This window comes from Saccostrea cucullata, unplaced genomic scaffold, assembly GCF_032062105.1.
Source record: "Saccostrea cucullata isolate Sc308-1 unplaced genomic scaffold, CSIRO_AGI_Scuc_v1 ctg1250, whole genome shotgun sequence".
NCBI classification, from domain to species: Eukaryota; Metazoa; Mollusca; class Bivalvia; order Ostreida; family Ostreidae; genus Saccostrea; species Saccostrea cuccullata.
This window is the reverse complement of record NW_026928546.1, coordinates 218,357-238,809: the sequence shown is the minus strand read 5'-3', so window position 1 is coordinate 238,809 and position 20,453 is coordinate 218,357. Positions and strand designations below refer to the sequence as shown.

General features: G+C 35.6%; 3 protein-coding genes across 3 annotated transcripts; all 3 read left to right on the top strand.

Annotated features, from left to right (window-relative positions):
- Positions 1 to 248: 248 nt before the first annotated feature.
- Positions 249 to 1,151, top strand: LOC134277882 (uncharacterized). The gene has a single exon (XM_062760174.1). It carries the CDS (start codon positions 327 to 329, stop codon positions 972 to 974), a length of 648 nt encoding a protein of 215 aa, XP_062616158.1. The 5' UTR covers positions 249 to 326; the 3' UTR covers positions 975 to 1,151.
- Positions 1,152 to 5,182: 4,031 nt separating this feature from the next.
- Positions 5,183 to 8,297, top strand: LOC134277881 (protein CLN8-like). Its single transcript, XM_062760173.1, has 2 exons — positions 5,183 to 5,349; positions 7,408 to 8,297. Exon 2 carries the CDS (start codon positions 7,413 to 7,415, stop codon positions 8,247 to 8,249), a length of 837 nt encoding a protein of 278 aa, XP_062616157.1. The 5' UTR covers positions 5,183 to 5,349; positions 7,408 to 7,412; the 3' UTR covers positions 8,250 to 8,297.
- A 5,622-nt stretch (positions 8,298 to 13,919) lies between these two features.
- On the top strand, positions 13,920 to 18,047 carry LOC134277887 (uncharacterized). Its single transcript, XM_062760179.1, has 3 exons — positions 13,920 to 14,220; positions 15,664 to 15,740; positions 17,889 to 18,047. The coding sequence occupies exons 1-3, from the start codon at positions 13,920 to 13,922 to the stop codon at positions 18,045 to 18,047; spliced, it is 537 nt and encodes a 178-aa protein (XP_062616163.1).
- The last annotated feature ends 2,406 nt before the right edge of the window (positions 18,048 to 20,453 follow it).

Sequence of the window (20,453 nt, the reverse complement as noted above, 5' to 3'; positions counted from 1 at the left end):
ATGAATCTTAAGTTACTCCCTACTTAAAGCTGTATTCACAGGAAAAATACAGAAAGTTTTCTGAGTAAAAAGAAATATTGAATGTCCACTCTTGTGTATCTTTACATTCTTATACAGAGCCCTCGGAATACGACGCTTAAATAACATTTTATTCCCTACTCTAGACGTACTTGAATAAAACATTCATAGAAAATCGTAGGGAAATTTTCTGACTGAAATGAAACAATGACTTGTTCAGTGGATATTATATCAAAAGCGGGGCATCGTATACAATAGTGAATTGTCTGCATTCCAGGGATTCTACACGAGAGAGCAGCAGTGTTATTATGGAGGTCCGCGCGGTGGTCTGGTTTGTGTGTTTGTTTGTTTGTCTGTCCGTGGTCAGCGGTTGTCTAGTGGACGATAAATACAATGAAGTGACCCCCGAGGATTTGGTGTCGCGGCTCCAGGTCATTGTGTACGGGGAGGTGATTGATTTCGTCCAGGGGGACCCCCTCATTGACGCCACATTCCGTGTGTTCTGTATCGTCAAAGGCAACACGACAATCCTGGAGAACATCACGATAGAGGGCGTCAGTCCGCGATCCGCCTGCTCAGGGACCTACGTCTACTGGGTCAAGGTCACCTCAAACTTCGAGAAAACCGGCGCCGTCATGATCCTTGGTCTCCGGGAAACTAAAAGGTCGGGGGTTTACGAGTTCCACGAAATCAACGATCTTCAATCCTCGGCCTTTAACGATTCTTCAGAGTCGTGGAAACTAATCAGCAAGGTCGTGAAGACAGACATGTTCCCTCCCATCAACTCGGCATCAAACAGGTGTCCGGAGAAATCTGACCAAAAGGGTCCATCACCGGACACGAATCCAGTGGCCAGCGAACAGGGAGGAAATAACAGCGTGACGATCAGACTGGACACCGTGACGCTCTGGACGTGGGTCATCATGGGGTCACTACTGTGGTCACGTGACCCGTGACATACGTGAATGGTTTAATATGGACGTATTAGTGAGTGGGGTGAGATTGAGAGAAAATGACATGAACCTTGTACGACATCTTTCTGTTGATTCTATTTATTTTCTTAGGGTCGTTGTGATCACGTGATTGTTAACATTCTATTTGTTCCTTGTAAGGTAATAAATTATTTACTATAATTCACTCAGTATTTTATATATATATATATATATATATATATATATATATATATATATATATATATATATATATATATATATATATATATATATATATATATATATATATTAAAAACTCGTAGCACATTTTACAAACACGCAGAAAATGGTTTATTCAATGTGTAGGCGGTGACACAATCTGTTAGTGCGTGTTTATGTTTTATGTCAGAAACAGGCGTGTACGGACGGAATGGTCTTATATATGTATATCGTTTATATTAACCACTGTGTTAACATATAAATATAGTGTAGAATAACAATTTCTCTCTCTCTCTCTCTCTCTCTCTCTCTCTCTCTCTCTCTCTCTCTCTCTCTCTCTCTCTTGTTCTCTCTCTCTCTCTGGAAACAAAAAGAAGTGAATGCACTGCATTCAAGACATCACATTTAATTTTTTGTCATATTATGAACTTTTTTTTTCTAAGGCCAGATTGCGGAAAATTCGATTTCTCAAAAATTATTTTTATTATTTTTTTAATTCCTTGATAAGGTAAAAATTGTTATCTTTTTACAATGCTGATATTAATACTTTAAGGGTCATTGAACCATTAATTAATTTTAGGTGCATGAAATAAAATTTTTGCACACAACGACTTCATAATCAAGATTTATACGTTTTAGACCTTTTTCTTTAATAATGCTTTGCAGGGGAGCAGATTTCCTTAAGTATAAGTCACATTATCCAACGATGGGATATACGATGAGAAACCGATGCGTTTTTTTGATGAAATTGGCGTGGTTGCCGGCCGGGCACCACTAGTGATCGGACGGTGACTGAATCCTTTTTGCGAATCGGTGGGGTCATCGGTAGGAAATAATTCGTAGTTAAAATTCAGCGATGTCTCCAACGATGCCTCACATCGCTCCTCATCGATAACCCATCATTAACACATCTTTCAAGGATCGGCCGATGTATGGCCGAGCATCGTCCAATATCCGTTGAATCTGAGGTCATTGGGGGTTGAGTGGTGTTCAACAGATAACGACCGATCATCGGTCGATGTTCGACCAAACATTGGCCCGTAGTCGACCGATGTACGAACGATGTTCACCAATGTATGAGCGATGTAATATACATCGGCCGATTATCCTGGAACATCGTTTTATGCTTAGCAATGCATCGCTGAACCTTTATGAGTCCGGCCGGCAACCACGCCATTTTTCTCATAAAACTCATTGGTTGCCCATCGTATGCACATCGCTGGATAATGTGACTGATACTTTAAGGACTACTGGGCCGATGTGGACCGATGTTGGGGCATCGTTAACACCACGGATTACTACCGATTACCACCGGTCTACGGCTACCGGCCGGGAAATGTGACCTAGGCATTAGCTGCTTTAAGATATAGATTTTCTTGTTCTGTTTATCTTTTCTTTAATACAAGATGAAACACAGAATATTTAGGCAAAGTATATTCCTGAATACACACGTATATAGCTACCGATAGAAGAATTCTAACAATATAATTCACAGGCACTTGACTTTACTTATTATTTTTTTAATAATAAAAGTATAGTCATATTACCCATACCTAATAATAAAGTATCGGTATATTTTTCTTTATTTAAAGAAAAATAAGCAACGTCAGGTGCTTGTGTGTATTATAGATATTGTACTTCGGGTGCTCTTATTTATTTTATCCGGCAAAAAGAAAAGTAGCCAATATGCACATTTTACTGATTAATTGAATCTTAAAGAAATATTTTGTTAAAATTAGCTCTTAACTTCCTATGAATACCCCCAGTAAACCGAGTATTCAATACAAAAGACTATTCAGAAAAAAACTGAAATGCATTGATTAAAACACAACATTTTATCACAGCTTTCAGGCACAGATCCATCATTTTCTTCCGGGGGGGGGGGGGGGGGGGGGGGGGGGGGGGGGGGGGGGGGGTCAGTCACTCTAGTGAAAAAAAAAATTCCAACCTAGAAATTTGTTGACAAGCAAAAATAAAAACCTTATCTCGCCAAAACATGAAAATTCTTTTTCGTGGGGGTGGGGGTGGGGGTGGGGTAGTCGCTGACTTCCAAATCTTCTTCATTACCAACTTAACCAATAACCATATCCAAGTTTTTGAGGGGTATGGGGTAGGGTCTGCGTTTTCTAGGGGGGGGGGGGGTCCAAGATCACTTTTTTACTCGGTTTATAGTAAATAAATTTAGTAGCTCTGCAAATTCCAGGGTTCCCCCGACCCCCCTCTAGAACAGCGCATGGCGTTAAATGTATTTGAACAATACCATATTCATTGTTCCTAAAATTCTCCTTTTATGTAAGCAAGTTAATTCCAGTGTTTAAAGTGTACTTGGGGTTCGTTGCCACGATGCTATCAGTAAGGAATATTCAGTAGTATACAAAATTTATCGATAAATTTATTTGGAAAACCTACTAAAAGTTTTTTGTTATATAAATATATTCACAACTGTTATCAATGATTTATCATAATTTCATTTCAAATCGACGAATGAACCCTTTTTAATCCATTTATTATTATTCAAAACTTGTTTTTCATATCATTTCAATAAAGTTTTGATTGAATAATTCAGTGGTGACATAACATAAAATAAATAAACAATTGCCTTGTTGTCATTTTCATTTAAAATTGCCAGTAACTTGGATCCGCCAATCGGAAACGCCACCGTACTCACATTTTTCAATGTATAGGAGTGAAATATTAACATAGTTACATCATCTTGCAGCTTCGTGTGAAAGCTTCTTATATATTTCCGCAAAAATTTCTTCATTACTTAAACCGTATTTTATCGTAAAGCACGACGGACATTTAACCACACAAACAGCGTAAGTTTTTTTTTTTAGGTTCAGCCAATTTAGTTATCACCCTAATCCAGACACGCGGTGATACTAACTGTATAGCATTTCAGGACGCAGATTTTAAGGGGAGAATGGGATTTAAAATAATATTAATGAATGTTCATTTTGGCACTGGAAATAATCAGTTGCTATACATGTACTACATAATGAAACACTAGCATTTAGAGGGTAACCACAAAATCTCTTTTCTCTGTCTTTTTCTCTGTTCTCTCTGTCTTCCTCTCTCTCCCCTCTCTCTGTCTTTCTCTCTATCCCCCTCTCTCTCTTGCTCTCCTCCTCTCTCTGTTCTCTCCGTCTTTCTCTCTCTCCCCCCTTTCTCTGTCTTTCTCTCCCCCCTCTCTCTCTGTTCTCTGTCTTTCTCTCTCTCTCAGTTTTTCTCTCTCTCTTCTCTATGTCTTCGCTCTCTCTGGCTCTGTAACTTTGTCTATTCTCTCTCTCATCTCTCTCCTCTGTTTCTCTCTCTCTCTGTCTTTCTTTCTGTGTGTGTCTTTTTCTATCTGTCTCTTTCACTCTCCCCCCCTCTCTTTCATCTCCCCGTCGATCTCTTCTCTCTCTCTGTCCGTTTCTCTCCTTCTCTCTTTCTTTTTTCCCTGTGTGTCTGTCTCTTTCCTCTTTATATACTGGTCAGTTGACACCAGTGCCTGAGGGATTAGTCCTGCGATCAGGATATATTCGGCTTTCTCTATATCTCTCTCTCCCCTCTCTCTTCTCTCTCTCTGTCTTTCTCTCTCTCTTTATATATCTGGTCAGTTGACACCAGTGATGTGGGATTTGTCATACAATCAGGATATCTCCGGCTATCTCTCTCTCTCCCCTCTCTCTCTTCACTCTGTCTTTCTCTCTCTCTTCACTCTCTCTGTCTTTCTCTCTCTCTTTATATACTGGTCAGTTGACACCAGTGCCGAGGGATTAGTCAGGTACAATTAGGATATCTCCAGCAATCTCTTTTATCCCTATCGTATGTGTATAAACTGTATAGCTGTACTTGTTCATATATACACGCAGTCTGATCGTAGGGTCCGCGGCTTCGTCCATGTTTACACGATGTGTAGCCCGTTACGTTTGAGTGCGTTTATAATGTTAGACCTGTATGATATGAAGTGATAACGGAGTGATAGGGAGATTTAAGTACACATGTACCGACTTGTTATCATTTCTCGTGATATACCACGAGATTTCCTATTGTCCAGTTTAGATGTTTAAAGCAGGACAGAAACTAGGGACATAAACATTTTCCCCAATCCTAGAGGACTGAGAGGAGGAGCTCTAACCCGACCGTCTAAGAGAAGGAGAACTAACCCGACCGACTGCAGACTCCAGGATTTAAGGTACCGCGATAAACAGTGGGGAAAAGTATGATAAATATTTACAAATACTAGTGTCCTCTACAAAAAATTATAATTTACAATTAACAGTCATATTCGACTGTACAGAAATATTTCTTCTGAAACAATTTAAAATTTTATTTTGGTTTTATTGATCATAAGAGTTTAAATTACACACAAATTAATCATAATTTATAACACAATTTAACAACAGAATAAATTTATCAAAATGCAGCTATTAATGCAAAAATAAATAAATAAATAAATAAATAAATAAATAAATAAATAAATAAATAAATAAATAAATAAATATTTGTAGAGGACACTAAGTTACCTGATTAGTGTTCCTGTATTTGGTTTTTATTACGGACCTTGTTTTATTTTATTTTCTGCAAATTAATATAATTGAACCATTACAATGGCAGATAGAGTTATGAAAACAATATTTTATTTTAAAAAGTAGATAAATAATTTTTAATTGTTTTATTTTGTTTTAAGGCTTTAGTATATTTTACCTGTGTGGGTGAGAGGAATTGGGGTAGGGGTGGGGGAGAGAGAGAAAATCACGTAAAGTACTGAGAGTATCAGAATGCCTTGAAAATAGTTTAGATATATAATATGAGTCGATATATTAAAATTAGAACATATGAATATAATAAAATAACAACTACATTATAATTGATAAGTAGCGCAGACTTCGATATTTCCGACTTGGAACCTTATCAAAACATGTTATGTATATCATATCTTATATATGGGGTATATATCTGAGCTAAAAAAAATAGTAGGAGATTGAGTGTAGATATACATGATATGTTATTTATGTTTACGTTCACATTCAAATTTCTCCAATTTTGAACTTGAAGAACCTCACGTATTTTTTAGGAGTCGGTATATTGTATATACAGGGAAATTTTCGCCCAGGTTTATTTTTCGCCCCTTTCGCCCTCGTCGGAAGTGGATGAATTTAAAACGGGGCGAATTCAAAGTAAACAATATAATATCTTAAACAAAAATCTTTCTGGGCGAATTTAAAACGGGACAAACTTGTTTCCGAATATGAAAGGGCAAAAATAATACGGGGCGAAAATAACCCTGTATGCAGTATATATCTACAGAAGCCCATTTAGGACTAAAATATATATAGCTTTGAATTCGAAATATCGATTAGTTATGACGAATTAAAATCGTTATAACAATAAATTGATTAATTATTGTATTGTTTTATATATATCTTTGGAATTCCATTGATATAAATTGAGTAATTTACTAAAAAATCTTATCTTTGTCAAAAGTAATAAAACAAATAGAAAGATATTTTAAATTTTGGTTATCGGAACATATCAAAAAGACGCCATAAATGTCTTTTTTTTTAGTGTAAAAAATGCATCATTTTTATCAAATGATCCATCAAGCCATAATTCAAGGCCTAATCTAGCAAATCAAAATCAAAATATCCGATTTAATTTCGGGAAAATATCTCCCTTTTCTTATAACGTAAGCATCTGATTCAACAATAAAATGCTAAAATATCATGATCATGTGCCGCATCAGTATACGATTTCTCTCCTCAACTGCGACCTACTCCTTCCGAATCCAAATCAAAGGCGCCCCATTCCTTCCGTTCTCCGCTAGGTTTTAGGTTTTATAAAAACAAATTTCTTGGTAGTAACCTATTTTTGGAAAAAAAAGCTGAACTCGAGCAAACATGTGTATATTTAACATGTAATTCGTCAAGACGGCAAAAAAAAATTTTTTTCTTTTATTATCTCAAATAATGGAAAGAGGTAACTAAGGAGATTTCTTTGCTTTGGTACCCAGCACGAATTCTTTATGCTAGCTACTAGCGTTCAAGACCGAAGCTCCACGTAGAGGCTAGGCCCTTCTATCTTGAGCGCATTCTTTGTAAATGTTTCTTTTAAACCTGTTTACGATTTTCGGACCGTGTTCAGCTGCTATTGTTCTGTCTTTCAGACCTATTTACGGTTGTCTAAATTTTCATTTCAATTTCCAGCTATGATAACCACCTTTAGTCTAACTTAATCTTTGATTCTGTTTCAGTCACGATGGGACTTGTGGAACACATTCATCCTGCTTTGGCAGAAATGGATTATCGTAAAGGGACTGTAAAAGCCGCCTTCATTTTCGGTTCATTTATGTTTTTCGCCGTCCTGTACGTTCTGACGGGAACAGTTTCCATGGCAACGTGGACTTACCGGAACTTACGTGAAAAAGAGAAGATGTTTTGGAAGTTGGCGGTTGTCCGCGCGGTGTATGGGATTTTTTGCACTATTGTCGGGATGTGGGCGATTTTCGTGGACACAGAGTTAGAGAAGGACCCCGTGTTCGCCACGTCCCCCACGAGTTATTTCGCCCTAACCGTCACGGTCGGCTTCTTCGTGTTTGAATGTAGCGCCATCATGGTGTCTGACATTGTGTACAGAAAGGTGAGCATTCTGTTAAACATTCACCACTGGCTGTCTTTGTTTGGCTACACCACTCTGATGCTCACGGAGGCTGCGCACTGCTTCGGAACAAAAGGACTGATTCTAGAAATGAGTACCCCTTTCTCGGCCATCTGTTGGACCGTGCTGAAGGCGGGGAAAGCGGATTCTTTGCTTTGGCGCGCTAACCAGTTTATTCTGGTCCACACATTTCACCTGCGTTCCGTGGTGGAGTGTTTTATGTGGTACCTGACGTATATTCACTGGGAGCGGATCTGGTCGGCCATGCCGTTGTCCATCTTCTCTTTCCTTTACATTCAGCTGACACTTGTAACCTTTCTCATGACGCCATATTGGACCTACAAGAAAACGCAGCAGATGATCACCCCCGTGGACTGGAACTTTGAAGACTCCGAGGCCAACAAAGCGCGAAACGGTGACGTCAAGAAGTCCGCGTGATTTATAGAAAACTTTATTTCTCCACGGTAATGCAGCCTGACAACTAAACCGTTCTGAACTGAACTGCTCACTTCAAAATACTCATGTCTGTCATGATCTCATCATCAGCCTCCTACGGAGGGAAAAAAGTCACGTGACAGAAACTTCCCTACCTCCTGATGAATGAGATTGGGCAACGTTTATAATTTTAATTTTTTGTAATTAATGTGTGCATGGCACGTATATATATTATACATCACAATGATTATTTATCAAATGTTTTTAGATAGATTTTTAATCGTCTTTTATAAATGCACATGTTGTTGTTATGTTAACAATAAATACCCATATATCTCGCAAGTATGAGTTTAACGAATTGACAAAAAAAAAAACCTGACACATATTAGTCAAAATACTATCAGACTAACGTTAGTCCGTACTGACATTTAAGTACTGTCTAGCCGATGTAAGTTACTATTCTTTTGAAAGTTACATACCGTTTTATCGTACTCATGTAAGTATTTAATTTTTTACCGTTAGCGGTAAATGTTACCCATGTAAGATAAGTACTTTTTAACCTCGCTGTTACGGTATTTTCATACTCATGTAAGTTACGGTATCAAATGGCCAGCCCAATATAGCCTAGGGTAGTTTCTGAACTGTGTAAGCCACGGTACTTTTTAAACCATACAAATTACGGTATTCTGTGACCCTCCGTGACCTTATACTTTCTGATAATTAAAGCCCTGGTAGATGTTTCCCTATTTGTAAGGGTACAATGTGAATCAATAAGTCACATTAATATTTTACGCCATGCGCAAGATTCCAGATTGCAGCCCACTACAGAAAGAGGTGCAAATGGTATCCTCATCATCCAAAAAATGGGGAAAAGTAGTACTTGAACATACAAGCACATATCAAATTACAAAATTTACTGAGCATTGTTTACTTAAATATTGAAGATTTTCATTCCTAAATTTTATTCTCTTAAGGAGGCTGGGGGGTGATCTAATTAACCATCAGATTTAACTTAATTTTTCATATATGATATCTTTAGCTATCGCGACCCCCGAGCCCTCTAAATATGATTTATATATCCAATTTAAAGTAATCTCTCCTTTAAAGCTGGTCAATAAACCTTAAAAATAATGTGAATATATGTATAAGTTTAACTAGTCCAGAAAACAATAGCCATAAGTGAGTATAACTAGTTTAGAAAACAGTAGTCATAAGTGTGTATAACTAGTCCAGACAACAGAAGTCATAAGTGTGTATAACTAGTCCAGATAACAGTAGTCATAAGTGTGCATAACTAATCCAGATAACAGAAGTCATGAGTGTGTATAACTACTTCAGATAACAATAGTCATACGTGGGTATAACTAGTCCAGATAAAAGTAGTCATAAGTGTGCATAACTAATCCAGATAACAGAAGTCATACAGTAAGTGTGTATAAATAGTCCAGATTACAGTAGTCATAAGTGTATATAACTAGTCCAGATTACAGTAGTCATAAGTGTATATCACTAGTCCAGATAACAGAAGTCATAAGTGTGTATAACTAGTCCAGATAACAGTAGTCATAAGTGTGTATAACTAGTCCAGATAACAGAAGTCATAAGTGTGTATAACTAGTCCAGATAACAGAAGTCATAAGTGTGTATAACTAGTCCAGATAACAGTAGTCATAAGTGTGTATAACTAGTCCAGATAACAGTAGTCATAAGTGGGTATAACTAGTCCAGATAACAGAAGTCATAAGTGTGTATAACTAGTCCAGATAATAGTAGTCATTAGATAACAGTAGTCCTAAGTGGGTATAACTAGTCCAGACAACAGAATTCATAAGTGAGTATAACTAGTCCAGATAACAGTAGTCATAAGTGTATAACTAGTCCAGAAAACAGTTCTTATAAATGGATATATCTAGTCCAGATAACAAAGGTCATAAGTGTGTGTAACTAGTCCAGATAACAGAAGTTATAAGTGAGTATAACTAGTCCAGATAACTGTAGTCATAAGTGTGTATAACTAGTCCAGATAAGTAGTCATAAGTGTATATAACTAGTCCAGATAAAAGTAGTCATTAGTGGGTATAACTAGTCCAGAAAACAGAATTCATAAGTGTGTATAACCTGTCCAGATAACAGTAGTCATAAGTGTATAACTAGTCCAAATAACAGTAGTCATAAGTGTGTATAACTAGTTCAGATAACAGTAGTCATAAGTGAGTATAACTAGTCCAAATAACAGAAGTCATAAGTGTGTATAACTAGTCCAGATAACAGTTGTTATAAATGGATATATCTAGTCCTGATAACAAAAGTCATAAGTGGGTATAACTAGTCCAGAAAGCAGTAGTCATAAGTGTGTGTAACTAGTCCAGATAACAGAAGTTATAAGTGAGTATAACTATTCCAGATAACTGTAGTCATAAGTGTGTATAACTAGTCCAAATAACAGTAGTCATAAGTGTGTATAACTAGTCCAGATAAACAGTAGTCATTAATGGGTATAACTAGTCCAGATAACAGAAGTCATAAGTGTGTATAACTAGTCCAGATAACAGTAGTCATAAGTGTGTATAACTAGTCCAGATAAACAGTAGTCATAAATGGGTACAACTAGTCCAAATAACAGTAGTTATAAGTGTGTGTAACTAGTCCAGAAGGCAGTAGTCATAATTGGGTATAACTAGTCCAGATAACAGTAGTCATCAGTGTTTATAACTAATCTAGATAACAGTAGTCATAAGTGTGTATAACTAGTCCAAATCACAGTAGTCATAAGTGAGTATAATTAGTCCAGATAACAGTAGTCATAAGTGTGTATAACTAGTTCAGATAACAGTAGTCATAAGTGAGTATAACTAGTCCAGAAAACAGTTGTTATAAATGGATATATCTAGTCCTGATAACAAAAGTCATAAGTGGGTATAACTAGTCCAGAAAGCAGTAGTCATAAGTGTGTGTAACTAGTCCAGATAACAGAAGTTATAAGTGAGTATAACTATTCCAGATAACAGTAGTCATAAGTGGGTATAACTAGTCCAGATAACAGTAGTCATAAGTGAGTATAACTAGTCCAGAAAGAAGTAGTCATAAGTGTGTATAACTAGTCCAGATAACAGTAGTCATAAGTGAGTATACCTAATTCAGAAAACAGTAGTCATGAATGGGTATAACGTCCAGAAAGAAAAAAGTCCTAAGTGAGTATATGTAGTCAAAGTAGTCATATTGACAAGAAGGTTGTTGGTATAGTGTATATTCTGTGTAGTTTATGTGGGTATAGTGTACATTCTGTGTAGTTTATGTGGGTATAGTGTATATTCTGTATAGTTTATGTGGGCATAGTGTATATTCTGTATAGTTTATGTGGGTATAGTGTACACTCTGTATAGTTTATGTGGGTATAGTGTATATTCTGTATAGTTTATGTGGGTATAGTGTATATTCTGTATAGTTTATGTGGGTATAGTGTACACTCTGTATAGTTTATGTGGGTATAGTGTATATTCTGTATAGTTTATGTGGGTATAGTGTATATTCTGTATAGTTTATGTGGGTATAGTGTATATTCTGTATAGTTTATGTGGATATAGTGTATATTCTGTGTAGTTTATGTGGGTATAGTGTATATTCTGTGCAGTTTATAAAATTAAAAGTTTTCTTGTACTTTGTGACAGAGTTAGATAAAAATACGATTAATAGCCATTTATTATTAAGTCGACACATACAAACTGTTGATAATAGCAGAGTCATTACCAAATGTACTACTGTTATAATACAAATGTACTTTTTTTGTTATATCAAATTATCAAGATCGGTATCTTAATTAACTCAAGGAGTGATACATAATAAAAGAAAATTGAAAGTCGAAGTCTTCATGGGAAATAACATTTATCAGATGAAAAAATAATCAATAGTAATGAGAATTAAAAATGTATAAAGGGCTCTTGAAAATTGTTAAATCCATCACAGCGTAATCGGGAGGTGAAAGATGCTGCTCCGTCAATTAGTATGTCCCTGCCTTTTCATTGTTCTGTCACTGAGTGAAATATACTGTTACAGAGGTAAGATCTTTCAAGGTTAAACGGAACATACTCCTACAGGGGTAAGATTGTTCTTTCATTAAATGGAACATATTCATAAAGGGGTAATATTGTTCACACTGACTGGAACATATTCATACAGGCATGAATTGTTCTGTCATTGAATGGAACAAATTCCAACAGAGGTACATGTAGGGATTTTAAACAACAATGATAGGGTTTCGTAATACATGTACATGTACATGGGCATATATGAAAAGCTTTATACTCTTTATAAAAATTTGTCTTAAGCAGTTGTGTTTTCAGGAATTTATGTATATCTTCAGAGTTGGTGAGGAGAAAACCATTTTCAAAATTATGAACCTATGTATACGTTGTTTTATGCTCACATTTTAGCACATGTTTGTACAATATGGTAGAAATAAATAATAAAAATAATAAAGGAGAGATCAACATCTGCCACAGTACAAAAACATTGACTCTGGGAGATTCCGTTACTTACGAATATTTGACTGAATTTGTGTTTTCTTTAAGAACCATGATTTAAAGTTCGAATCATTTCCTTTTCAAATGCATTTTGTATGACGTTCTAAGACAAAAAAGAATTGTGGCCCCCCGCTTCCGGTGTCTTTGTAGATGAGAAGTCATTTTTTACGACATATTGTCTCAAATACGAACGTCCTGTCATATGTCATTTAGAAATTAAAAAACAATCCTGAAGGTCAAGGTCAATAGGTCACAATGCATAGCATGCTAGGAAATATTTTGTCACAGGTAATGCACATGTCAGATATGAAAGCCATATCTCTTCTCAATATGAGGAACAAGAAGTGTTTGTGAAACAATGAAGACCACTAATGGCAACATAGCGAAGATGAAACTTTTCTTAAATGCAAATTAAATATATTATTATTACCCAAAGATTTTTTTTTGAAGTAAAAGTAGGTGAAACTCAAAGGTCAAGGTCATTCTTGAAATCCAATGAAAGGTCCTGTCACAAGGATTAAATATGTAAAACACGAAAGCATTAGCCCTAACCCTTTAAAAGTTATCGTTAAAGTTTGTTTTTTAAAAGTAAGTTAAACTCCAAGGTCAAGGTCAAAGGGTCGAAGTTCTTTGTATCCAATGAAGAGTCTTCTCACGAGAATTACTTAAGTGAAGTATGAAAGCCCTATCCCTTACCGTTCAAAAGTTATGGACAAGGTTTAAATTTTTTTCACAAGTAAAGAAATCTCCAAGGTCAAGGGTAATAGGTCAAGGTTGTTGGTATCTAAGGCCATGCCACAAGAAATACATATGTGAAATATGAAAGTCCAACATTTTAGCATTTCAAAGTTATGGCCAAAGTAAAAGTTCGGAATTTTTGTGTAAAGGTAGATCAAACTTCAAGGTCAAAAGGTCACATTTGTTGGTACCCAAAGAAAAGTTTTGTCACAAGGTGTACACATTATTTAAAACAAGTGAATGAATTGCACTAAAGAAAATCAAAGATATAAGAGAAACCGTTTAACTTTTATTTATTTATTGGTGATCTATACTTTTTTGAGATATCAAGAAATCTCGAAAACTGACCCCACCTCTGGATTTTCCAGGTTTCCATATTTTAGCCCATTTCAGTGATTTCATAGATTTGTATCATATGTTGTTTAGATCGTTTTTTTTAAATATTTTTCTGACAGTTGCACGGACTCACAATTATTTTACCGAATGTAAACGTTGTCACGAGGAGGGAACTGAGAGATGTGAGCGACTGAACGTTACAGGGTTTGAGTTTTCTTCCCGCTGTATTTGTATATATGGTTACGTCGGTCTTTACTGCCAACACTACGGATGTCGCCATGACGAGACCTGCTTTAATAACGGTACGTGTGACGCTAGCGACATCAACACAGATGGGATCTGCCGTTGTCCGCCTAAATGGTCCGGAAGTAAATGTCAATGTAAGTTCTAATGCATGATTTTGTACTTACTAAATTTCTTTACTTGGAGAAAACTTTCCTGCTTTTAGCAAACATTGTTCACTAAGCAATCTAGTTGCAAAAATGTAGCCTTCTCTTCCTTTTTGGAAGGGGCCACAACTCCGTAAGATCTCTGTAATAGTCTCGGTGCGGATGTGATCTTTAATTGCTACAGTGGGATTCGAACCCGCGACGTAAGGATCCACGCCTTACTTTGCAACTCTAGAGCAGACGCTCTAATCACTGCTCCACGCCGGCGACAACAAAATATTGATTTAATTTGTCCCTTAGGATTTCTTTTTGTTAGGGCTAATTTTGTAATAAATCGGAATTAGCAAAGTGGGTTGAAATACTAGTAGGCAATTTTGAATCACCCAATCAAATTTTATTATGTGTAGCCAAAGAGAGTTGATGTTTTAGCCAACCAAATAATTAAAATTATTAACCAATCATTAGAAATTAGGCATAAAAAAAGGAGAAATAGTATAAATACAGGGATCAATCTAGTTTCGTTTACTTTTGGTGTTTTTCTACTTGTCGGAGTTAGGTGACTTTGGAAGGGTACCTGGGCTGTGTCGGGAAACAACAGAATTGTTAGTTAGACCACTCAGCCAAGGGACCCAGGGACCCAGGTCCCTAGTGTCTTTGTGACTAGCTATGGTGTCTCAGTGACTTTAGCTTGTGTCTAACCAAAAGTAATACAGTGTCCTGTTGATAGCAATGGTGCCCTTGTGACTTTAGCTTGTTTTTGTGTGTCTTACGGTGTATCTGTGACTTTGTGATTTTTATAGGGTGTGTTTTAAGGTAGTTGTAGACTGTGACGGGAAACAACAGAATTGTTTGTTAAATCACTCAGTCTGCAGCTCCTATAAAATACCGTCATAAATATAAGTGTATGTTGTATATGTAAATATCTCAAAATATGATATAAAATGTTATATTTTTATGTTGTTGAAGTTGATATCTCGTCAACCTATTGTCTGTAATGTTGATAACTTGCGCACCAGAAGGTGATATCTTTGTTGTATATTCGATATCCAGTCAGAATATGTGTTGTAATGTTTTTGATATCTCATTAGAAGACGATATCTGAGTTGTATTTGTTGGAATTTCATCAGAGGGAAATATCTGTGTTGCATTTGTTTTTCATCAGAAGGCAATATCTGTTATGTGTTATGTGTTGAAAAGTTGATATCTCGTCATATGTCGATATCTATGTTGTAATGTTGTATTTATGGATACTCAGTATCTCCTCAGATGACAATATCTATGCTTTAATGTTTTATAGATATCTCGTCAGATGTCAATATCTATGTTTTTATGTTATTTTATGGATATCTCGTCAGATGTCGATATCTGTGTTTAATGTTGTATTTATGGATATCTCGTCAGATGTCGATATCAATGTTGTAATGTTGTATCTAGATGGAATCTATCGGTTTGGGTGGGACATAGACACAGAAAAGGATTTCGTCAAAACCGGAAATATTACCTTCCATCCAGTAAGTCGTCATTTTTAAATCATCGCGTATTTCATCTACATGTATACATTAAATCATCTCCTAGTTTATCAATACAGTATATCATCTCTTATTTTATCTATATAGTAAATCATCTCCTATTTTATCAATACAGTAAATTATCTTATATTTTATCTATACAGAATATCATCGCGTATTTTATCTATGCAGTAAATCATTGCGTATCTTATCTATACAGTAAACCATCTCGTATTTTATCTATACTGTAAATCATCGCGTATCCTATCTATACAGTGAATCATCGCATATTTTATCCATTCAGTAAATCATCGCGGATCTTATCTATACAGTGAATCATCGCGTATTTTATCCATTTAGTAAATCATCGCGTATCTTATCTATACAGTAAACCATTTCGTATTTTATCTATACAGAATATCATGGCGTATTTTATCTATACAGAATATCATCGCGTATCTTATCTATACAGTAAGAAGGATATTGAGATAACGAACAGTATTCCATATCAAAGTCCATAAAACAATAAATAATAGGAGCAGAGCAAACACAGACCCCCGAAACATCAAAGGTGGGATCAGGTGCCATGGAGGACTAAACATCCCTGCTGACCGATCACATCAGTTGTGTGTGATTTTTGTCATGATCAGGAAATAACGGAAAAACCCGTGTTTAAATAATGGACTAACAATTAGTATGAAAAACGTCAGTTCCGCACTTGACTCAATGATAAATTATATTTGCTGACAAGGTCATTGTATCGATGATAGAACTTACAAAATGATGACTTTAAACGAGACTGCTGATATTCTTGTTTAATCAACTTACAGGCAAGTAATTTAGCTTGTTTTAGAAATTGTTCATGCATAGAGCATCTCGTATTTTATCTACACAGTAAATCACCGCATATCTTATCAATACAATAAATCATATTTACAAGCAGTTCTCTCGAGTGTCCAGTTTGTAAACAAAACAGTTTTAAAATCATTCTTTCTAATAAAAACATGAAAAAAAGAATAATTATTATTTGGCTTTACTAGAGTATATTGGTCAAAAATTTTTAATTTTAGTAAAATTTTGTGGAATTATTAGAAAAACACCTTAAATGGGCTAGGGATTGTGGCCATTTTAAGACTATTTTGACCTCCTTTAGAAGAAAAACTCCATATTATATAAATATAGCCCTTTGATGAGGTCAATCCATAGATATATCGACTTCACAGAAAAGCATATCGAACGAGCACGAAGTGCGAGGTCGATATGCTTTTCTGTGAAGTCGATATATCTATGGATTGACCGAATTAAAGGGCTACATTTGTTATATTATTTTTCACATAGATTGACAAAACAAATTATGAAAATAATTGGAAAAGTTTTCTCCCTTTAACATTTAGAGACTAGAGATCAAAATAAATTACACCGTTTAATGAAAATGCGTTTCCTTATATTGATGGAGTGACTTAGAAGATTTACTTATTCAGAATACTTCATTTATTTGATTAAGTTTTGTACCAATATTTGACACACATATCAAATATGTTTGAATTAATGTGAAGAAATCCTAATCCAATGCCTTCTTTTGACTCATCAAATACAGAACATTGAAAAAAAGTTGGTAAAAGTTGAAATAAATATTTTTTTTTCTATAAACATCAAATCATACACTGTATTAGCTTTGATTGAATACAGTACTATTTTGTTTCACAGAAATTATCTCCATTTTAAGAAACCTCAAGTCGATATGCATTTCAGATTCTATAAATAGTAACTCAAGTCTTTATGCTGTTATATACTAAATCATGTGATCAAGTTTGAGCCAATCAGAGAGCTGGGAATAAATGATAAAAATAATATAAAAATATATAAAATTGTCAAATGTTAAAACTAAAATGTATGAAGTTTTTCTTTGCTAAATTGACTGTTGAAAGCTTAAGATATCATATTTAGTATTTAACTTAAAAGTTAAATTTGGTGGTTAAACGGTTGACTCCTCAGCCTCCTTAAAGTTAAGTGGAATAAAGAGGTACCTAGGAAAAGATACGATGCATTGTAAAAAATGATACTACCTTTAAAGTAAACTGTAATTATACAGTTTGTCTTGGATCTGAATGTTTATTGTAATTGGTTTTGTTGACCCTTTACTTATAAAAGGACGGACAGGATGGCACTGTGCACCACGGCCGGATTATAAGGGGCGAGAAGTTTGAGCTGACCATCTACGGAATAGGAAAAAGATACGACAGTAAGACTTCAATTACCAAGATTAACTTTAATTTGACAAAAGGAAAAAAGTGTTTAATGGATTCCTAAATGAGTGAGTAAATCAAAAATATTTGATCTTTTATATTGCTGTTAAAGTAAACAGCCCATGTACGTAAAATGTTAAGTTAATTAACAGCCCATGCACGTAAAATATTAAAGTAAACAGCCCATGCACGTAAAATTTTAAAGTAAACAGCCCATGCACGTAAAATTTTAAAGTAAACAGCCCATGCACACACGAACTTTTAATCGCGCGATGACATAAAGGAGGAGGAAATAAGCACCTTAAATATACCTGATCTTAGAAGCTCTGTCAATCATCTGAAATTAAGCCTGGGATAGGATACTTTGATTTGATTGACATATAGTTTTCTGCCGTTGTGTATATCTTGTTTACCTTGTGTGGACACCGTACCGACTATCAAATTAACATTCAGGCTTTTGATGTCTAGCGCACATGCCGTCGTGATAATGAAGCAAGCAAAGTGCTCTTGTTTAATTTATAAGAATATGCCATAAGTAAAATCAATCCATCAAATAATTAAATAAATGATTTTAATTTTGATAGGGGAGGGAGGGGGTAGGGGTCATTTCACAGTAATTGCAATTACAATCGATCATTTTAATTAGTCAATTCATTAGTTAACGCACATTTATTCATCCATAATGCATTAGGCGTCAAAAGCCTGAATATTAATCACAACGGCAGAAAACTATATGTCGATCAAATCAAAGTATCCAAACCCAGGTGTAATTTCAGATGATTTGCAGGGGTTTTAAGATCAGTTACAGTAAATTTGAGGGAAGTGCTTCCCCTCCCCCCCCCTTTAACGTTATGAAGCATTTCCCAGATACACATAAAATCGTTTTCAGGTTTGGGACAATTTACTTTCTTTTTTCTATATCTTTTACATGAAATTACATTTAGATTATATAATACATTGTCTTAGTTTTAACAGTATCTTTGATATATTTATTACAGACAGCGATTTTTGTGTGAGGTTTTGGTACAACTTAGCCGATAAAAGAGCGGATCTTGAAGTCATACTGTTGAGGACAAACATGGGCCCTAACCAGCCGAGGCTGCAGTTTGGAAACGGAAACATTACAGAGTATGGAGTATGGAGAGAGGCCAAGGTCTTCATCCACGGGTTTGAGGAGACAAACCTGGTAAGCAGAGTCGATACATAAAAAGACACAATGACTTCATCCACGGGATAATGTTCACAAACCTGGTAAGTAGAGTCGATACATAAAAAGACACAATGTCTTCATCCACGGGATAATGTACACAAACCTGGTAAGTAGAGTCGATACATAAAAAGACACAATGACTTCATCCACGGGATAATGTTCACAAACCTGGTAAATAGAGTCGATACATAAAAAGACACAATGACTTCATCCACGGGATAATGTTCACAAACCTGGTAAATAGAGTCGATACATAAAAAGACACAATGACTTCATCCACGGGATAATGTTCACAAACCTGGTAAGTATAGAGTCGATACATAAAAAGACACAATGTCTTCATCCACGGGATAATGTTCACAAACCTGGTAAGTAAAGTGGATACATAAAAAGACACAATGTCTTCATCCACGGGATAATGTTCACAAACCTGGAAAGAAGAGTCGATACATAAAAAGACAATGTCTTCATCCACGGGATAATGTTCACAAACCTGGTAAGTAAAGTCGATACATAAAAAGACACAATGTCTTCATCCACGGGATAATGTACACAAACCTGGTAAGTAGAGTCGATACATAAAAAGACACAATGTCTTCATCCACGGGATAATGTTCACAAACCTGGTAAGTAGAGTCGATACATAAAAAGACACAATGTCTTCATCCACGGGATAATGTACACAAACCTGGTAAGTAGAGTCGATACATAAAAAGACACAATGACTTCATCCACAGGATAATGTTCACAAACCTGGTAAATAGAGTCGATACATAAAAAGACACAATGTCTTCATCCACGGGATAATGTTCACAAACCTGGTAAGTAAAGTGGATACATAAAAAGACACAATGTCTTCATCCACGGGATAATGTTCACAAACCTGGAAAGAAGAGTCGATACATAAAAAGACAATGTCTTCATCCACGGGATAATGTTCACAAACCTGGTAAGTAAAGTCGATACATAAAAAGACACAATGTCTTCATCCACGGGATAATGTACACAAACCTGGTAAGTAGAGTCGATACATAAAAAGACACAATGACTTCATCCACGGGATAATGTTCACAAACCTGGTAAGTAGAGTCGATACATAAAAAGACACAATGTCTTCATCCACGGGATAATGTACACAAACCTGGTAAGTAGAGTCGATACATAAAAAGACACAATGACTTCATCCACGGGATAATGTTCACAAACCTGGTAAATAGAGTCGATACATAAAAAGACACAATGTCTTCATCCACGGGATAA

Bases quoted from the DNA above. Each gene is read 5' to 3' on its own strand.
- LOC134277882 (XM_062760174.1), top strand. From the start codon at position 327: ATGGAGGTCCGCGCGGTGGTCTGGTTTGTGTGTTTGTTTGTTTGTCTG.
- LOC134277887 (XM_062760179.1), top strand. From the start codon at position 13,920: ATGTTGTTTAGATCGTTTTTTTTAAATATTTTTCTGACAGTTGCACGG. The intron at 14,221-15,663 runs GTAAGTTCTAAT...TGTTGTATCTAG, and splicing joins GTCCGGAAGTAAATGTCAAT to ATGGAATCTATCGGTTTGGG. The intron at 15,741-17,888 runs GTAAGTCGTCAT...TACTTATAAAAG, and splicing joins GAAATATTACCTTCCATCCA to GACGGACAGGATGGCACTGT.
- LOC134277881 (XM_062760173.1), top strand. From the start codon at position 7,413: ATGGGACTTGTGGAACACATTCATCCTGCTTTGGCAGAAATGGATTAT.